At 34.5% G+C, this 18,568-nt stretch overlaps 1 protein-coding gene across 1 annotated transcript in view; it reads left to right on the top strand.

The window, feature by feature from the left end:
* The first annotated feature begins 10,473 nt into the window (after nt 1–10,473).
* Nucleotides 10,474–18,568, top strand: part of LOC119070525 (retinal homeobox protein Rx2-like) — an 11,932-nt gene continuing 3,837 nt past the window's right edge. Inside the window, exon 1 of the mRNA XM_037174902.1 lies at nt 10,474–11,179. Within this exon, the coding sequence (XP_037030797.1) occupies nt 10,843–11,179 (337 nt within the window). The 5' untranslated portion in view covers nt 10,474–10,842. The remainder of the gene's footprint in view (nt 11,180–18,568) is intronic.

The raw sequence follows: 18,568 nt of genomic DNA, 5'->3' as shown, positions 1-18,568 counted from the left end.
GAATCGAAAATTTCAAGACAACCGCTCATAAAGCGCTTTTGACAGCACATTCCAGGGCCGTAGCTAGAAAATATATGTTGCATTTTACTGTCAATGAAAATGTTTCATTTTAGCGTAGTAGATAACGAAATGATTGTTTACCAGTGAATTCATACAAACCAGGGCTCACTTTAGAGAATTTTAATTCTGAAAAATTCCGAAAAATTATTTCAGAATTTTTCGGAACTTTTTCGGAATTTTCAGAATTAAAATTGTCTAAAGTAAGCCCTGATACAAACCGTTCATTGCAGGTTGTTGGGGACACCGCAAAAATTGTTATTTATGAGAACGAGTGCAATGTACTATATTAGGCTTGTCACATCATCATAATAAACATAAATATAAATAGGATCGTGTCGGAATTGAATTTTCCTAATGAAGTTGAACGATTTCGTTTTCAAGTGCTTCAGAACAAGTGCGAAGGAACATTGGAATGACAGTTGGCTTCTATGGGAGATAATGTGAGAGAATTTGTAAGTGGGTAGAGGCGCCACATTTTTTTCATAGTACTTCATTCTCTGCGGCTTATTTTCATGTGAACCAACTTCACATTTGTCATTACAGAACAAAATGTCACCATATGAAGTTGGTTCACATGAAAATAAGCGCAGTGACAGCAGTAATTTTATGACAGAATGTGAAGACTCTATTACATTTCTTCTTAGTTGCTAAACATCATTCAGTGTTTAAGGAGAGCGAAAACCAGTTAAATTTAATTGGTCTAGGGGTCAGCTGTCAAATATTCATCAACGAAAAAAGAAATTGAGAGTTGAGTCCAGTTTAAATTTGTATGTGATTTCTCTCAAAGTGCTCAAAAATCGCTCTCCTTAAACACTGTATTCTTGTAGACTTGTCAAAATTCATCCCTTTTAAGACCGTCAAAATTTTTGTGATATGAATTTTTGTGATTTCACAAAACAACTTATCGAATGATCAGTTTTTTGTGATGGTAATATCTCTGGCAAGAGAAATAATTTAGAAAAAAAAGCTAAAATAAAATTGAGAAAACAGATAAAAGTGGATAAATGAAAGGGAATATTTTTAGAGCAATTTCTTTTTGTAAAATTTTCTTTCAAACATTTTTTGGGTAAATTTTTGTTGATACAACTTTTGCGTGCGTCATTTTTTTAGCAGATACTTTTAGCAAATCTATCACAGTTAATCACCATTTTTATCAAATAAGTAAGTCAAAATTAATCATAAAATTCGTCAGAGTCAATAATCAAATTCGTCAAAGTTTCCAAAAAAATCAGAGTAAACGAAGAATAAAGAAAACATCACAAACCGTTTCAAAGCCTTAGTTGATAAAAACAAAAGGAGAAAAGGCGCCAAAGTCCTCACTTTCACTCATTACTTTAAGTTTCACTTCAGCTTTGAATCCTCAGCGATATCAGTTATTTTGTATGTAAGATAAAGGACTTGCGTCACATTTACCCTTTAAGGGTTTTTTGACTGATGTAATTATTGTCTTTGCTTCTAAACAAGTGCTCTCCACTATTACCCGATTAAAGAGGATATTTTACTGAGTTTTAGGCATCCAATCAACCGTAGTTTTAAGTGGCACGGACTCTTTGAGTGGACAACTTGTCGATATACCGTTGAGCTCGGTCTTTGAAGGAATGACAGAATGACCGTCGCAGAGCTAAACAACGTTGAGAAAAGTGCAATAGTGAAGTCAGGATTTGGAAGAGCCTAGTAGTCTGTAAAATATTTCTGCAAATCTAAATCTAATTTGATAACATAAGAATGGGTTTGTTTAACTGGACGATGTGTGTTTCGATTGATCTGCTGCACTCAGTGGAATATTCTGAAGGGCAACAGCATTAACAAGAAAAATGCTACGAGTTATAGGCTAATTTACGAGTCTATGTAGCATTAGCGTCCATTCATTCCGTCGGGTATGAGAAACCCTTAAGAAATCAGTTTAGACACAAGCATTTCATTCGTCAATTAAAGTAAAGAAATCGTGTATTTGATGTAAATAACAATATTTTATTACTTCAGGAAAATCGTGAAAATTTGAATTGATTTTAGTCACGTTTATAGTGGCATTGACAAAATAAAACATTTAAAATGATTTTGTATTTGACAAAATTACACAGTTGATATATTCGACATCGTACATTAGAAAGTATATTACTAAGTGCATTTTGTCAACTAACTAATTTCCATAATTTCCACACAAAATTCCAAATAAATTTTCAGCAAAAATGAAAATATTCAACACCATTTTGGTTGTGGCTATTCTATGCGGAATGCTTAAGCCAGGCCACGCAGACCGGCAATGTGACAACAATACACAAAACTGTAAGGCATGCGTGTGTAACCGTTGGAATGACACAGAAGCGTGCTGCTACGGTTACTTCAATACCCAAAATGGGAACTGTGAGGGACTTTGGCAGTGGAATCTTAACAACTTTATAAGTTGCTTTAGTTCTAAATCAGGATTCGGAAGGAGTTGGTAGTTCGTAAAATAGTACGTGCAAATTTGAACATATAAAAAAGATGGTTTTGATTTACTGGATTTACACACATCAGTGTTTGAATTTATTATCATCACAATCCTGTCCGCAGTTAGTAGGCGTGACGCCAGTCCACTATCAAAAAGGTTTTTTAAAAAAAAATTTGAGGACGGCGGAGCATATTTACAACAACTTTTTGACTTCCCCCTAACTCCAACGACCCTCAAACTTTGGAATCTAGGAAACCATACGAGTTCAACGAGCTATCACACGTTACAGTAGCTTACGATTTGGCTGAGATATTGAATTTCACTGGTTAAACTTAACGAAGAGTTACTGTACGAGCTTTAAATGAATAGGTTTCTTCCAAGGCCGTTCAAAATGTCAATCGTCATCCACAGAGAAGCCAACACAACCTCACTTTAAAGTTTTAACGAACAAATTTGTTTAAGTTGCGGTTATGTTTGCTTCTGTGGATGACGGTTGGTTGTCTTCGGCCTGTCAAAATTCGTTTTTACCGTACGATGGAAGAAACCTATATTCATTCGAACAAAACATTTAACGAAACTTAAGTGAGGTTACTTCTGAAAGTATCGTAACTTGAAGATCTACCGACAGAATTGGCTTTAATTTAATTCTATGAGTGACGGTCGGTTGTTTTCGGTCTGTCAAAATTCGTTTTGACCGTACGACGAAACAGACCTATCAAGTCCAAGCAAATTCGAACACTGACAGCTACACCGTCATCCATAGAGAACCCTAATCTCAACTCTGTAATTGTAATTATGTAGCTGCCGTTCAATTTTGTGTTTTGCTTGGATCAGCAAAACACTGTAATTTAAATGACTAAAAGATGCAATTTTAATTGTTTCTTGAATTGACTAAGTGGTTAAGCGTGTTAAGCTCATTATTTTACTAGAAAACAATCAAAACCATTCAAATATTTGGGTCTTATTTTCAAACGTGAATATAGCGTCTCCTCAATCCCACCGCACATATTTTCAGGTTTGGTTCATTGCGGATGATCTTTCCGATTTTACTACAAATTGATGCTTTCGGTTTTTAAGGTTGAAGCACTGCACCTACGATGAACACTAAATTGACAAGTGTCTTTGTAGGCTTTAGTGACAAGAGATACCACTTAGGATTGTTTGCAACGAAGATTATGCTATTTTTTAATTATATATCACCAAAGCAACCAATAGCGCAGTATTTGTCTCAAATATAAATTGGTAACTGTGGACTATAGCAAGGCTGTAAAATCTGGGGAGGTCACGCATAATAAATATTCTGCATCTTTGTCCAAATGTTTATTTTGACGAGTTGCTGATTGTGATCTTAAGGCGAAGGCGCGGATCATAATACGGGCATATCATTTTTTATGTGTCGATCGAAAGACAAACTCCCTCTCTGAGCTGATATTGTTACACATACCACACAGAGACATATAAAATATAATATGCACCTCTGGGAGTTGCGGGAAATGTTAAAACTCAACTAAAAACAAGAATGATATATTCGTGCGAGCCCAAATAGGATAAAATTTACCTGATTCCTATTATGTACTTTTACAACGTCCACTTCAAATTTCGTGATGTTTTGCTAATTTTAATCAAATACTTGGAAGAATACTCTAAATTCTTTCTCCTGTTTACCATGACGATGACCCATGATCCGTTATGAGCAAACATGAATTTTGAAAAAATTCGATTTGAATCTGACTTTTAGACATTACGAGAAGTGATTCAATTAAAAAATGCATTTCGTAAATAATTTTCAAAAAGTAATCTGTTTCTTTCGAACGTTGCAAGAATAAATTCAAAACCAATAAATAAAAACTCCATTTAATTACTTATCTGCGCAATCATTGTTCGTTCGTCAAAAAATAATTTCAAATTCGAATAGTCTATCCTTTCAAACAAGTGTTGTATTTTTGTAAGATTTGTACACGAATCCTCCAAACGCTCTCACAAACACATTCACTTCACATGTGTTTCGCATGTGTTTCACATGTATTCCGCATTTGTTTCACATTCGGCATTCAAATGTGAATTAAATGTACATCACATTTCGTTTAATCGTCACATTTGCACAATTAGCGATGAATTTCATCAAACTTTTGTCACATCCTAATACTTTGGACCCAAATGCACCGATATGTGCAATAAAATTGAATACATTGTGTTATTATAAGGCCAAATGTGCGGATCACATATGGGCAAATGTGTCATATCAGGCAAATTTGGCCATTTTGCATGCTCACATTCACCTAAATTAAAAATTATTTTTGTCGAAACTCAATTGCAACCTGATTCTATGTTCCTTAAACTATTTAGATGTGGCGTAGATGTGTCAAAATATTGCGTAGATTTGCTGTACGTGCTAATCAAACATTTTTTGTCGTCACATTTGATTCACAGGAGATGTACATTTGATGTACATTTGATGTACATGTGATGTACATGTGATTTACATTGTATGCCATATTAAACGAACATGTTTTGAGTGCGTTCAAAGAGGAGAGTGTTTAGTGACAAGTCGATATGAACGTCTACACTGATGTAATTGGCACAGAATTTTTGAACACTTTTATAAAAAGCTTTCTTTCTGCATTTTTAGTGAAATTTGAAATTTTATTGATCGTTTACCAACGGCGACTTATTCGTTCGAATAAAATGATTTTTTTAAGCAGCAATTATGAAAACTAAATTTTTATTCTTATTTTGTTTGTATGTCGAAAAACGAGATTCATTGTGACTATAGTTTCAATGAAAGTAGATAAGTAGGTATGGCCAGTCCATACAAGTCGGAGAACATACGGATTTGAATGGCGCCACCTCAAACGAACTCATTTGTAGTGGAAATTTGCACTAGAAATGAGTTCGTTTGAGGTGGCGCCATGCAAATCCGTATGTGCTCCGGCTAGAACAAATTTGAACGTTTGGCCATACCTATCTATTTACTTTCATTGTATAGTTTATGTTCACTCATATTTTCATGGTTCCTGAGATCAGATTTTTGAAGAATAAAAAATCAATCAACGAGGAATTTTTTCAATGTTCTATTGTTGTTAATGCTAGATTTGTTGAATAAATGTTCTGGGTAAAATATTAAAGTAAACAAAATAAAAGTTAATTTGATCGAATTTGTTGCAAGCTACGAATACATTCTTGCCTTTAGATAGTAGTTAACATTTCCCGCAACTCCCTGTCTAAACGTTCATTCATTCAAGGAGTGCACAAATTCACTCAGTTTTTTAACGTTGCAAATTGGCCGTCGGCTTAGGATCAAAATCTCCCATTTGTCAAAATGAACATTTGGACAGAGGTGCATTACATATAATTAGAAATTTTATCAGAGTAAGGCCGGAAACAGGTCAGGTTTTATCTTAACCTGACCTGAGTTACCTGAAACCTGTCTTTACCTTCACTTTTACCTGATGCAGGCCTCGATGCAGGCATGTTCGATAATTCATTCAATTGTTTAAATATCGATTATTTAATTAGAATTGATTTGCGATCAATATCAATCGAATTTTATATTCTACGTTTTCATGAGGTATTAGCCATATTATATCGATTGATAATTCGGTAAATATTGAATGATAATTTAATTATCAGTCGATCTTTATAGTTCATCGATAAAATATTCGATTGATATTGTCTATCGATTATTTGTAAATTTTATCATCGTTTGATGATATTTTTTAGTGAACATGCCTAACTGATGCATAGAGGTAGACTACCTAGAGGAATTATGATTAAACTGATGTAATCAATTTCGACCTGACAAGAAACCTGACATGTCAATTGTAAACAAAACAGATTCAAGTCAGGTCAGGCCAAGTCTTTTGACCAATTTCATTAAAATAGGCTCGACTGCTTTAAAATGTTCCAAAGTATTTTTACTGTAATTTCCTCAATTGTTTGTACGACTGCACACAATGGAACCATAAAACGGTTCAAATTAGGAAACAGTTAACTACATTTTTCAGTTCTCCAAATAAATGCATATTATACACCAATGCAACACCACAAGGTATTTCCTTTTACTGTATAATCTAAACCACAAAGTAAATGTAATAATTTACGACACGATGACTTTCACCAACAAATCTTCACATTTTTCTATTTCATAATTCAGCTTCCATTAAAAAACCATATTTTCATCTTCCAATTAAGATGTTAGATGAACATCAACACAACGAACTAACTGACTAAACTAGGTGAAAATTCATGCAACAACAAAAAAATGTTACAAACATGTTGAATAATTTAAAAGGCAATAAATACCAATTAAACCTCCCCGAATTCCATGTAACATACCATGCTTGTCTTGTTAAACAGAACAATTTTGGTTCCGCATGTTTTCAAAAATTATCGAAAACAGACGATTGAAAAAGGATTTCCTAAAGGCGCCTTACCTTGCATTTAGTTTGCCATCGGAGATGATGTTTATGGTGATCGAAAAAAAACCTCAAGGAAAGAGGATGGACATGGTACATGTGGGTGTTAATGGCTCATTGAAAATATGAAAACATTTTTATGTTTTCAGTATAACACACATGTGGGGGAGGCCTATTAGTTTTCAGTGTCGTGTTTTGTTTTTTATTTAATTCTTTTGCTTACATTTGGCTGTGGCTATTGTCGGATGTCATTTATTATCATTTTTTACTGACTTTTTTTTACAATTTTCCTTCTAAATCAAAAGTAGCAAAGAAAGGTCAGTGATGTTGCACAAGCGATAAAAATTTGAAAATTTGAGTTTTGGTGTGAATTTTGTTGGTCCGAGGCGAAATCGAGGTCAATTAACACACGAAGGTGTTACTTTTCACTTGTATCCCGAGGTATATAATGCTTAGGGCATCGAAAGTATTGCTTTGAATATGAAAAGTGTGGCTTTCGACGCATGTAGCATGCAAAAGACTATTGTGAACCGCTTTTGCACAAAGTCGATTTTTGTAAACTGGAAAATTAGGACGTGTGCTTCAAAAATCAACGTGCGCACACTGTACTTTTTGCGATTGACAACTACAATAGACAAACACTGAAAGAATTTAAAAATGTGATTCGTTGCTTTCACTTATCATTACATTGCTATCCACATAGCGTTACACTCGAGAGATGTCAAGGTGGCGCTGACATTATTTCAACATGTCTGGTGACTCATATATTTTTGTGGTTTCATTTGATCCACAGCGCCACCATGTCACCTCTCTAGTATAACTCTATGTGGCTATCAATACCAAAATCGGTCAGTTGTCTATCGCTAAAATATCAATTTTCCCGCCGACCCTACAGGTAGAATGAATATGTGAACATAGTACTAGGCCAAATTAGAGATCCGACTTGTGGGGTAAGCACAGTGCCATCTGTTATCGATTCTCTGCTATTTCGAGGAGATAGTATATTCTTGTACCAATGAATAAAAGTCCTTTTCTATCTTGTGCTGAAATATCGCCACTTTGTCTTCAAGAAAATTATTGTTTCTAATTTATGCTTAAAAAACTGTCGCACGTATACCAAATTTAAAAAAAATTACGGCGCTAGGCGACACCAATCATAAATGAGTTGTATTCTCACGCAATTGTATCGAAATGATTTCTTGTCAAGTTCGTTTTTTATAATTTCGTAAATGACAATTACACAAAAAGTCTAGTGTCCATTGCGTTGCACAAGTAACACTAGTGCTAAATTTAGGACTGATGCTACAAACAACGACTTTGTGCAACACTGTACACAGTACTATATCAGTCAACTGCGTAAATGTTAAACATCTATTGGATATTTCACTGGGTATTTACTGATCGGTTGCATCATATTCTACCCGAGATTCTACCATCTCAATATTGGTGTAAATATTATTTACAACTTTTTACAAGTGGAATTAAATACAAATGCATGTTAATCATATTCGGCAAGAGTTGAAATGTAAAATGATATCCTGAAATGTGTTTTGGGTGTTTCGGTTGCTTAATGTTTTAATATGCATGACTTGATGTGCTGATATTTAAAAAAGAACTTATTCCGAGTTGATGAACATTTAATAAATTTAAACATAATGAACAGTTTAGAAATGGAACGGAAAGATCGTAGTCACAATTTATGGAGAATCTATATCCATACGTGCCGAACAAACTCACATTTTCTCCTCTGATTTAACATAACATTTTCTTCCAAAAAGAATCATAAAAAAAAACCTAACATTGCGTGTCTAAAAATAAACCAAACATAGATGCATAAAATTGTCCACATTAATTAACATTTGGAACGTAATTGGATTGGACAGGTTTCTTACATTTGGAAAAGTTGGAAAATCTGTTACGGTCTTTTACGTATTTTACGGTTGCAAGTTTACTGGAACACTGGATACCATTTGCTTTTAAGTCCTATTTTCGTGTCGTTACGTTGTGCTATCTAAAGGGGTAACCATTTTACTCGATAGTGTTTCACAAACGGCAAACATATCAATGAATTGTTATCGAATCTCTTACTTGATTTGACTTTTCCACTTTCTATGACCTAAAATACAATCTCCCTTGATTTGTTGTAATTAATACGAGGTCAGCAGGAGCTCATTTCAATTTTTTTTCGTTGTTGTCAATAACAAATGATTCGGACGATACGATACGGATGACACGAATGCACTGCTTTCAGGTCGCTTTCAGTCACCTTCAGGCGTCTGGGAATATCTCGTACACACCCGAATTTGCAATTACCAGCAGGAAGAGTGAATTTTGCACTATGCGACGTTCCTTGCAAGAGTAGTGCAGATCCTCTCCCCAAGATGCATGCACAGCACATAGAAGTTAAGTTAGACTTATCTCACAATTCATTAATTTGTTTATGCATGCATTGTGGCCAGTACGCCATTCCTTAGACTATTTTTGGGAAAATGTTTTTCCATATTTTCCTACACCTTCCAGAATATTCTGGAATTTTCCCACATTTTCGATACTTTTCCTACATTATTCCAGATTTTGTCAATTTTTTTTTGTATGCAGGAAAATATGCGAAAATCTTGAGAAATGTGGGAAAATTCAAGAAAATATGGGACAATGTTTCCCCTTCGCAAACCACACAGCCAATTACGTATCTGACACATGTAAAATACTGTACATGTTTTGTTCCGATTTTGCTTTGTTTTGAGGACTGGAAATACTCCATCGGGTCGGGCTGCACCCTATCTAGTCGCCAAAATAAAATTCGAAAGCACGCACGTAGAGTTTGAATAAGTTTATAAAACTAATGGACACGTTTGTGATTACTTGTGACCGAACTCTGAGACATATTTTCATGAAACCTTTAACAAAATAACGAAGTCTTCTAGAGTCGGTAGAGAGAAATTCTAAATCTTGGATCAGGTATTTTGTAAATTTTTTGAAAATTTATGATATCATTCATCGTGGGATCTACACGTTTTTAAAACCAGTTAAAGACTCGACCTCATTACGAAATTCCATAACTATTTGTAATTGAATCCACGCTTTAAATTTTTGGTAATTGTTTGTACCATTTTCCGAACATCAATTGAGTTTATTCTGATAACCCGAAACCCGACACATCATTTGTATGCGACATTTCAGTCAGTGTCCACGGGTGCACGGAATGAAATTTCAGATTCGAATAATTGAGTTGTTACCTTAATAATCCAAAGAAAATGCATTCCTTCATTTCTTCAAGAAGCAGAATGTGTGTAAACTCCACCCACTTAATTGAAGAGTGTGTGGCTTAAATAACCGTAACATCACCGAAATAAAATCACTTCAACCAAGTTATTATACAACACATTTAAATATATAAAACTAAGAAACAAATCAAATGCCAGCGTTTATATTCATCCGAATGTATATAGTTACTCCATCCCTACAGCCACAAACCATCACAACATAACCGTTTCACGTTTATCGTTTATAGTATACACATCATCACCATACAGCACAATCATAGAATAGAAACGGGATGATGAGTGTATTTTTAAAATTCGTACGGACCGGTGACTTAAAATATGCCTTTTTGAATAATCGAAAACGACTTCAAATAATTTCAGTAGTCAGTCGACTATCGTTTGTTTGGTTCAAAGCCATTTATATCAATTAAGAGAAGATTGTGGTGGCGGATAGTTTTTCGGTGTAAATGAGTGTGGAATCTCGGTCGCTAATTTAATTAAACTGAACGACACGCGTACTTAATTCAATGACAATTACGCTAATTAAATGAAAATTTTAACGATATAATTTGATTTGCTTAACAGATTTTTTTGTTTGTTCCTTTGATATTTTTCTTGCTTGTTTTTTGTGTCAGTTCGTTCGTTTTTTACAATAATTTACACGACGCGTCGAATGTTAAATTTAATTGAAAAAATGCTGAATTTCAATGGTATGGACAGTAGTAGTGATTTTTCGGTAGCAGGGCATCACAATTCAATTTATGGAAACAGTGTTACATCTACGCTGGGAAACGATCAGACGTCTTGTCAAATCGGAACCAGCTTTGTCGAACATGCTAATTATATCGGTAAACCTATGCAAGTCAGTGCGAGTGCCTTATCATCGGACAATAAAAATGAATTCGGAGTGCATTGTGGTGCAAACAGTTACATTGGTTCGGAAAATGTGAAACGATTTTCCGTTAATAATTTGTTAAAATTGGCGAATTGTGGTGTTGATCGAGTGAATGGTATGATCTATTTCATTGTTGGCATTCTTTAACTCACGAAGTGTTAAAGCGGTTGGGGTCGCTCATTCAATGTCTTACCAAATTAGGTATCCGTTGTGAATAACCTCAGCCGAGAACAGGGCATTGAGAAATACTTAACTAGATTTCACCAAAATCACTAATTTTGGTGAATTTTTAAAGCTATTTAAAAAGGGAAAACGCATATGCAACTAAAAAAGTGAAACTAAGTATTGTAAGGCTGGACGTCGATTCTCGTGAATTTAAGAATTCGTAACTTTGTCACCTTAATGTTAAGTATTGGTCCATACTATTCGCAAGCCTAACATATATGGGGAGATAGTTCCAATTTTTCCCTTTAACGAACAAAGTGGAACTAAAAGTGTGGTAACGGTGTTCTAAAAATTCACCAAAATTTGTGATTTTTTAGTGAAATGTAGATAAATATTGCTGAAATGAATTTTGATAAATTTAGTGAAATAACTCTCAATGTTAGGCCCTGAAAGGATATCGATATAAAACTTGTATTTATTCAAATTTGTCCTTTCCGGTGGCCGATCTGATACCAAGTAACTACTTAGAATTGTTTACATACTGGAGCTACGAGAAATTACTTTTGAAATGAAATGAAGTAACAATTTTCCTGTTAGATCAAACTGATTCAGGATACAGTGATTCATCATTGTGTCATAGAGTATCACCATCCGTTATCGTATTCGATCGTTGTTTTGAAGATTTAATTGAGAAAGACATACACCCAGAAAAAGAAAATCCATACAATACTCCAGGTATGTGTAAAATTCTTCGGAAAGGTGGAATATACTTCATTAATGTATATGATAGTATATTATGATACATGGACAATGTCTTCTATACGTGGAACACGTTGAAAACGTAGTTACGTATTTCGATTGTCAGATTTGAATATTCATGTGTTACGTATTGTAGTGATACACGTGGAATATGAATAACTTACGAGTGGGACGGAAGCTAAACGCACATCAAGTATGTTAAACGTATATAGTGGATGCTGGTCTCAGACATTGAATTTGTATCATATTTATATTTCTTAACACGAAGAAGATAAACGACAAAAAAATATTTTAGTAAATTAAAAAATTCTCGTCAAAATACTTTAATTTTTTATTAAGTAATTTCATTTTGATAATAAGTGTCCATAACTATCTTCCCATCAAGTCGTAGCTAATTACGCGTGCTTTATGAACTTAAATTCAATTATGTTTTAAAAAAAACGACATATCACCATTATTGTGCGCTACGTTGTAACGAGCTCTGCGTAACTTATACGCCACATACGTTTATGGCTTTCAAAGTACGCTTCAACAATATGAAATGTCCGCCAACACTACTGTACTGCTACATTAGAAAGATCGTTGGCTCATGATTGAGAGGTCCCCGGTTCAATTCCCAAAGAAGTCAATTTTTAATTTAAAGTATTTGTTACCAATGACTTCTAAAATGTATAATAACTACTATAAACTGGTTACTATTGGTGTAAATCGTAGGTAAATTCATTAAAATTCATATTTTTAAATCTCTGTCAAAGCGAAATACGTCTATTACGTATTATATTCGAGCCCGCTGTATAACAGGTGACACGAAAGATATACGCATAGCACGTAAGAAATTTCGCTCAGTGTATTTCATTCTATTGATCGTCTTGAGGTCTTGACTTGACAATTAATTTTAAGCTACGGAAGCTGACGTGGCAGAGTCGTTTTTTGGAATAATTACCGAAAATTCAAAAATTTATAAAAAATGAATTTGGTAAAATTTTGGCAAGTTTTTAATCAATAAATTTCCCAAAAATAGGCCCTGAATAGCTACAGTGGGTTCATTTTAGTTCGGAACATATTTGAAATTTTTGAGAGTTCTAAAAGTCATCGATGTTCCCAGTCAATAAAGCGTTTCCAGGTTATGATATTTTGGCACAAAATTTGAAAATCCCATAGCGAATTCAAATTTCGCGCCAAAATATCATAGACCGGGAAGAACTTAATTGACCGGGAACCTCGATGACTTTTAAAACTCTGATAAATCTGAAATTGTTCTTTCTAAAGATGAACACACTGTACTAGTGGTGCCCACGATAAATGTTTCATTCATCGTGCTAGGGCTCAATATCAATACGCAATGCGTATTACGCATTCGTATCGCTTCGATTTAGACCAACTTTATTGAAAAATACATTTCAACGAAAAATGAAACTTTTAACTGTTCAAATACAAGCAATACAAAAAATAAGTTATTTAGGTATAACAGACCAAGCAAAACAACAATTAAAATAAATCAACCTTCGAGTAATGGTGCCCGAGCTTCGCTTGTACCTAGGAGTCGGTGTTCCTAGGTGTCAAACATTCTGGTCCATAAGGCGATAGTTCGAACGTAAATCAAATTAGAGAGAAGTTGCACTGACATCGGGATTCTGTCGTTTAGACGGATATTTAATTTTTCAGCGGATTTCTTAATTATGCGCCAATGTTTTGTGAAACTACAGAGAATTATAAGTCCATACGAATCATATCTTCTCTACTCATATCAATTTAGAAACTTCTAATCATCTGCTGTCACTCACATCGCCAATAAGCTGTGAGTTCTCATTGGCGATGTCTTTAATAGCAAAATGATTGTTTCAACAATAAATGTAAAAGATTTTTTATCAAATAGAAGATATAGCAAATTTAACGATTAAATTATGAAATGTTTGCCGTTTGTTAACGGTTATATTAACCATAGGTCGCTCGATTTTGAAAAAAGATCACATACAGTAATTCTATCTAACCAATTCAAAGAATCGACAGCTGTGTATTGAAGAAAGTATTTAAATCTGTGTCGTCAACCGTTTCGATGTATTTTTTATTTTTTCGAAATAAAATCATAATAAAATTTGTAATTTCTTTGAAGATGATATCGACTGTAACTATTTCTCCCCGGTTTCATTGACATAATATTACCAAGTGAACATTTTCGGTGGTTGTGATACACAATCTATACCTTTGGGAATACTACCAACGACGACTGGATTCAAAACAATTTCAATTAATATTATTACTTCCTTTCGCGTGTGTTCAAAATAGAAAATCATTAAAATTCATTTCGGTTAAATTTTGACATCGACGGTAAGTGCATTTCACTAAGTATCGATATTCTGATCGTCTTTTCCATCGCCTAATTCGTTAGTTTGCTGGTACATTTGTAATAAGGCAACGGGATGAAGGCCAAGTTTATTTGAATATTGAATAGTGGGGACAGTGATTTTGGTTTCCTTGTCAATTCCCACAGCGATTTATTCGACGTATCTTGATATTCGCACCGAGCCGTTTACGAGTTCAACAAGAAAATCATGTCACATTAAAGGCTGGTAACATATGCATGATAAATTCATGAGAAGTCCTACGTTCTGAAGAGGTTAACACACCTTTGAGTTGAGCACAGGCACTATTTTTGGAAAAACATACATTTTCCCTGATTTTCCTTAATTTTTCCACATTTTCCCGAATTTTCTCTAGTTGTTCACGAAGCCAGTAGCCTCCACAAACTAAGGAGAGAACGGTAGGGTTGTCTTTTTACGATTAGAATTTTGAATGTCACTCTTACTGAACCGTTCAAATTTGGATACCAGCTGCCTTCGTAGGCGTTTAGTTTGAAAGTAAATTGAACAAATGAATAATCAAAACATCTCCTCTGTTAGGATATACATTTCTTGCTTTGCTCGTTGGGCAATCAGTCGAAAACAATGTTGATCTGGTTATAGTCGGCACAGTAGACTTTATTCCCACGTCATTTCGTATAAAATTTCTACACTTAATATGTCTCTGCAACTGGTAAAAAAGGGGTTCCAAATTAAAATCAAACTAAAAGAAAATAAAAATGAGATTCATCTTTGAAAGTGATACGAACGGGAAAAAATTTTGTGTACAGAAACCTAAAACATCATAAATCTTACACTTGTGTCGCCTGTCATGGATGGGATATGCAACATGCTTGAAGATTGTGTGTTATACGAATAAGAAAAAAAAAGGATTTCGGAACAGGAATTACACTTTAGCAAAAAATTTGGAGTCATTATCTTAAACAACATTTTTATTATGTCTATCAGCTTGTTTGTGCGTAATTAATTCTGAGTGAGAATATTACAGCCTAATTAATGATTTTCGTCAATTTCAACATAATTCATAATGTATCTACTCATCCACTCGAGAATATGTAAGAAATCCATAAAATTTTCACCATAAAATGAATTTTTACGACCCGATTTTTAAGAGCCCGTCATTTCATTTAAGTTCAGTTTGTTTCGAAACAGTGGAAACAGTTATGATGGTCCTTTTGAAGTGCTGTGTGAATAGGGCACTTTAAACAAATAAAACTTAATTTATTATCGACAGGTATTGTACATATATTTGACACACAGATGATATTTGGAAACAAATTTTATGCTAATTACCACACATTGTAAAACCGGCATTTTATGTTAATTGAGAATGAAAATGTTTTCCGTTTTATGAAATAACCATATAACTCTCATAAATTAGAGCTTACAGTCAATACTTAGATGAACAAATGAGACTCGTGTCTCACTTCATTCAGTACAAAATTTAGTCAGAGAAATTCGTCACCTCTTGATAGGTAGGATTTTAGCACAGCTGAATTTTTTTATAAAAATAATTTTGACAGACAGGCTTGTATGGAAATCCAACATAACAACAACAAAAAAATTGAATTTTCATACAAAATTCAAATTTTAAACGGTCAAAAATTATTTTTATAAAAAAAATTCAGCTGTACCCACCCCTCAATAGCTTATAAGTCACAATAATTCAAATGTCGAACTTGTAGCAGCCATGGCTTGTCTGAGTGAAAATGAATTAAAGACAAAAATTAGAAATGCGAGTTCATTATGTGCGTTCCGAGGTGCATTCACTACAGCACCACAGGAATCGGCAATCTGATACAAATGAATGAATGAACGAAACATTTGAAAAATCTTTGAAAACACCGCTGGGATGATTTGTTTGATTAACAAAGTTATAGAGACAACAAAAAAAGCAAAATAACATCGATATTTTGCTCTTTATATATATATATATATAGATATTTCAAATCATGCACAAAATTTCACTGTAGAAGGACACATTTCACTTTTTAACCAGACACTTTGGCACTGTTGACATGAGTCATTGCATGTGTGGTGTCGATAGACAGCTGAGACTTCCAGCATTTCAGAATAAACCATTTTAATTACAAAACATTTTAATAAGTGCGTCTCAGGTGCCTCTGAAACCTGCAAATTTTACCAAATATGAAAGAAAAATTTTGAGCTACTGTCGGCCTCTATGTAGTTGGTCTCCAAAAATAATGTTTTGGTCATTAGTAGAGGAAATGTTGCTTTACTGCTAGAACTATTTATTAGCTTCATTCCTCAAGTGTCCACGCCTCTATGACTGTTTGAAAATCACGTTTTTTCAACTTTAGCATGTCTCTGCCGGCTTCACTTGCACTTAGGGTACCAAATATTTGTACAATTTTTATTAAAATTGACTATCGATTGAAACCACAATCAGTTTTCCACCACTCTCTGTAGACAAGATGAGCTATGCACCAATGTCACCGACGGTACGGATGAAAATCAAAATTAAAATTAAAACCTTGTTCAGGGCTCTAAGCTGACTAATAATATCCAAAAATGTCAAAAGTACATCGAAATGCTCAGTTAAAATTCATTCAACCGCACCGCTAAGCGGCGACTGTGTCGAGAGTCATGTAAACATTTTCATTCAAATTAATAAAAATTAAAATTGGTGCTGCCCTCGCGAGCTTCATATTCACCACATTTCATCGATTCTACTGAAATCATAACGACTTCATCCGAAAGTAGGTTTCCGTATTCCACAGCTACCTTCAGTTGTTATTTTAGCAATCTAAAATAAAACATGAGCAGTCGGAATTTCATTTTTAAAATTTTTCTTTTTTTTACACTTTCCCGCAGCTTATGTTTACGTACTTAATATAACCCAAATTGCATGAGTCAAACGACTCAAATTAAAAAAATTGGTTTTGAGGCCACGGATTGAGCCGCAACCGTCTCATAGTCGTCCTCATACTTGTACTTTGATCAGTGTGATAAACTGTGATAGAAAAATACTGCGAGAAATGTTTCTTAAAGTCCCCAGTTTAACATTCCTTTTAACGACTGAATTCCAATTACAATGTCATCCGCTGTGTGCCACTCATAAGCGCTCAAACGATTTTTTTGTTTTTCTGAAAAAATGCAACCAAGTTCCATATCATATACGAAAGTCGCAAATTAGACTCTCTCAATTCCTTCCACTCATTTAAAACAAATCCAATTAAATGAAACAATTTTTTATGGAACATTTCAAACAGTTTAAACTGCAATTTGTCTTAATTTAAGCTACTATTTTCACCGTTGTTTTGTACACACATAAATTATTTATGGTTTCGCTTTCATGTTTGTCACATTGATTCTTTTTTGGTTTGTTCTTATGTTCGTTTCTGTTCGTTTGAATCTCTTTTACTGGGCCGATAGTTTAGGAAATTCTGTTGGAAATATTGTTGCAGTAGAACGTTACTTTTTTATTAGTTGAAAAGCAACAAATATTTACTTTATTGGTTAAAAAACAAAACTTTATACTAGTCGGGTCCGTTGTGTCAATCAATTCGGTTTACGTTTTTCGAGCTTTTCAGTTATCATTAGATTTATCAGTTTGGGACGATCATTTAAGATCTCGAAACACAGATCTGTTGATCCTTTGTTTCCATTCCCGGTCATCATGTAAATCATGGTAGCCTTCCTGTTGCCGATAGGAACCTGTCTAAGATGTCAGGTCCTATTGCAGCAATTTCCGAATGAACCACCTCGTAGTCTCCGAGCATCCTGCGTCTTAGTTGAAGAAATTTGGGGCAGTTACATATCAAGTGTGCACCCGTTTCTTCTTCTAGGTCGCAGGAACATCTCGGAGTGTCCGAAAGCCTCAACTTATTCATGTGCCGATTCAGCCCGCAATGTCCCGTAATCGCTCCTACTACTCTTCTAATGCGATTTCGGTCCATTTTGAGCAAATCTTTGGCCCATTTTTTGTTAGGCTTAGGGAAGAAGCATTTCGTGTGAACGCCTTCATTATACGCTTCCCAGCGTTCTGCGTGTTTACGCTTAACCCAGTCTTCCAGTGCTCTTTTACACTCTGACTGGGGAATCGGAAGGTACGGCTCTGGCCCGTTTGCCTGAGTCGCCGAGCCTTCTTTGGCCAGCTTATCTGCTTCCTCATTTCCCTCCACGCCGGAATGTCCTGATACCCAGACCAAATAGATCCGATTGCTCAGACCAAGAAGATTCAGGTATTCCTTACATTC

Source organism: Bradysia coprophila, chromosome II (assembly GCF_014529535.1).
Source record: "Bradysia coprophila strain Holo2 chromosome II, BU_Bcop_v1, whole genome shotgun sequence".
Lineage (NCBI taxonomy): Eukaryota > Metazoa > Arthropoda > Insecta > Diptera > Sciaridae > Bradysia > Bradysia coprophila.
The sequence above is the reverse complement of the archived record's forward strand: the minus strand, read 5'-3'. Positions and strand labels throughout refer to the sequence as shown.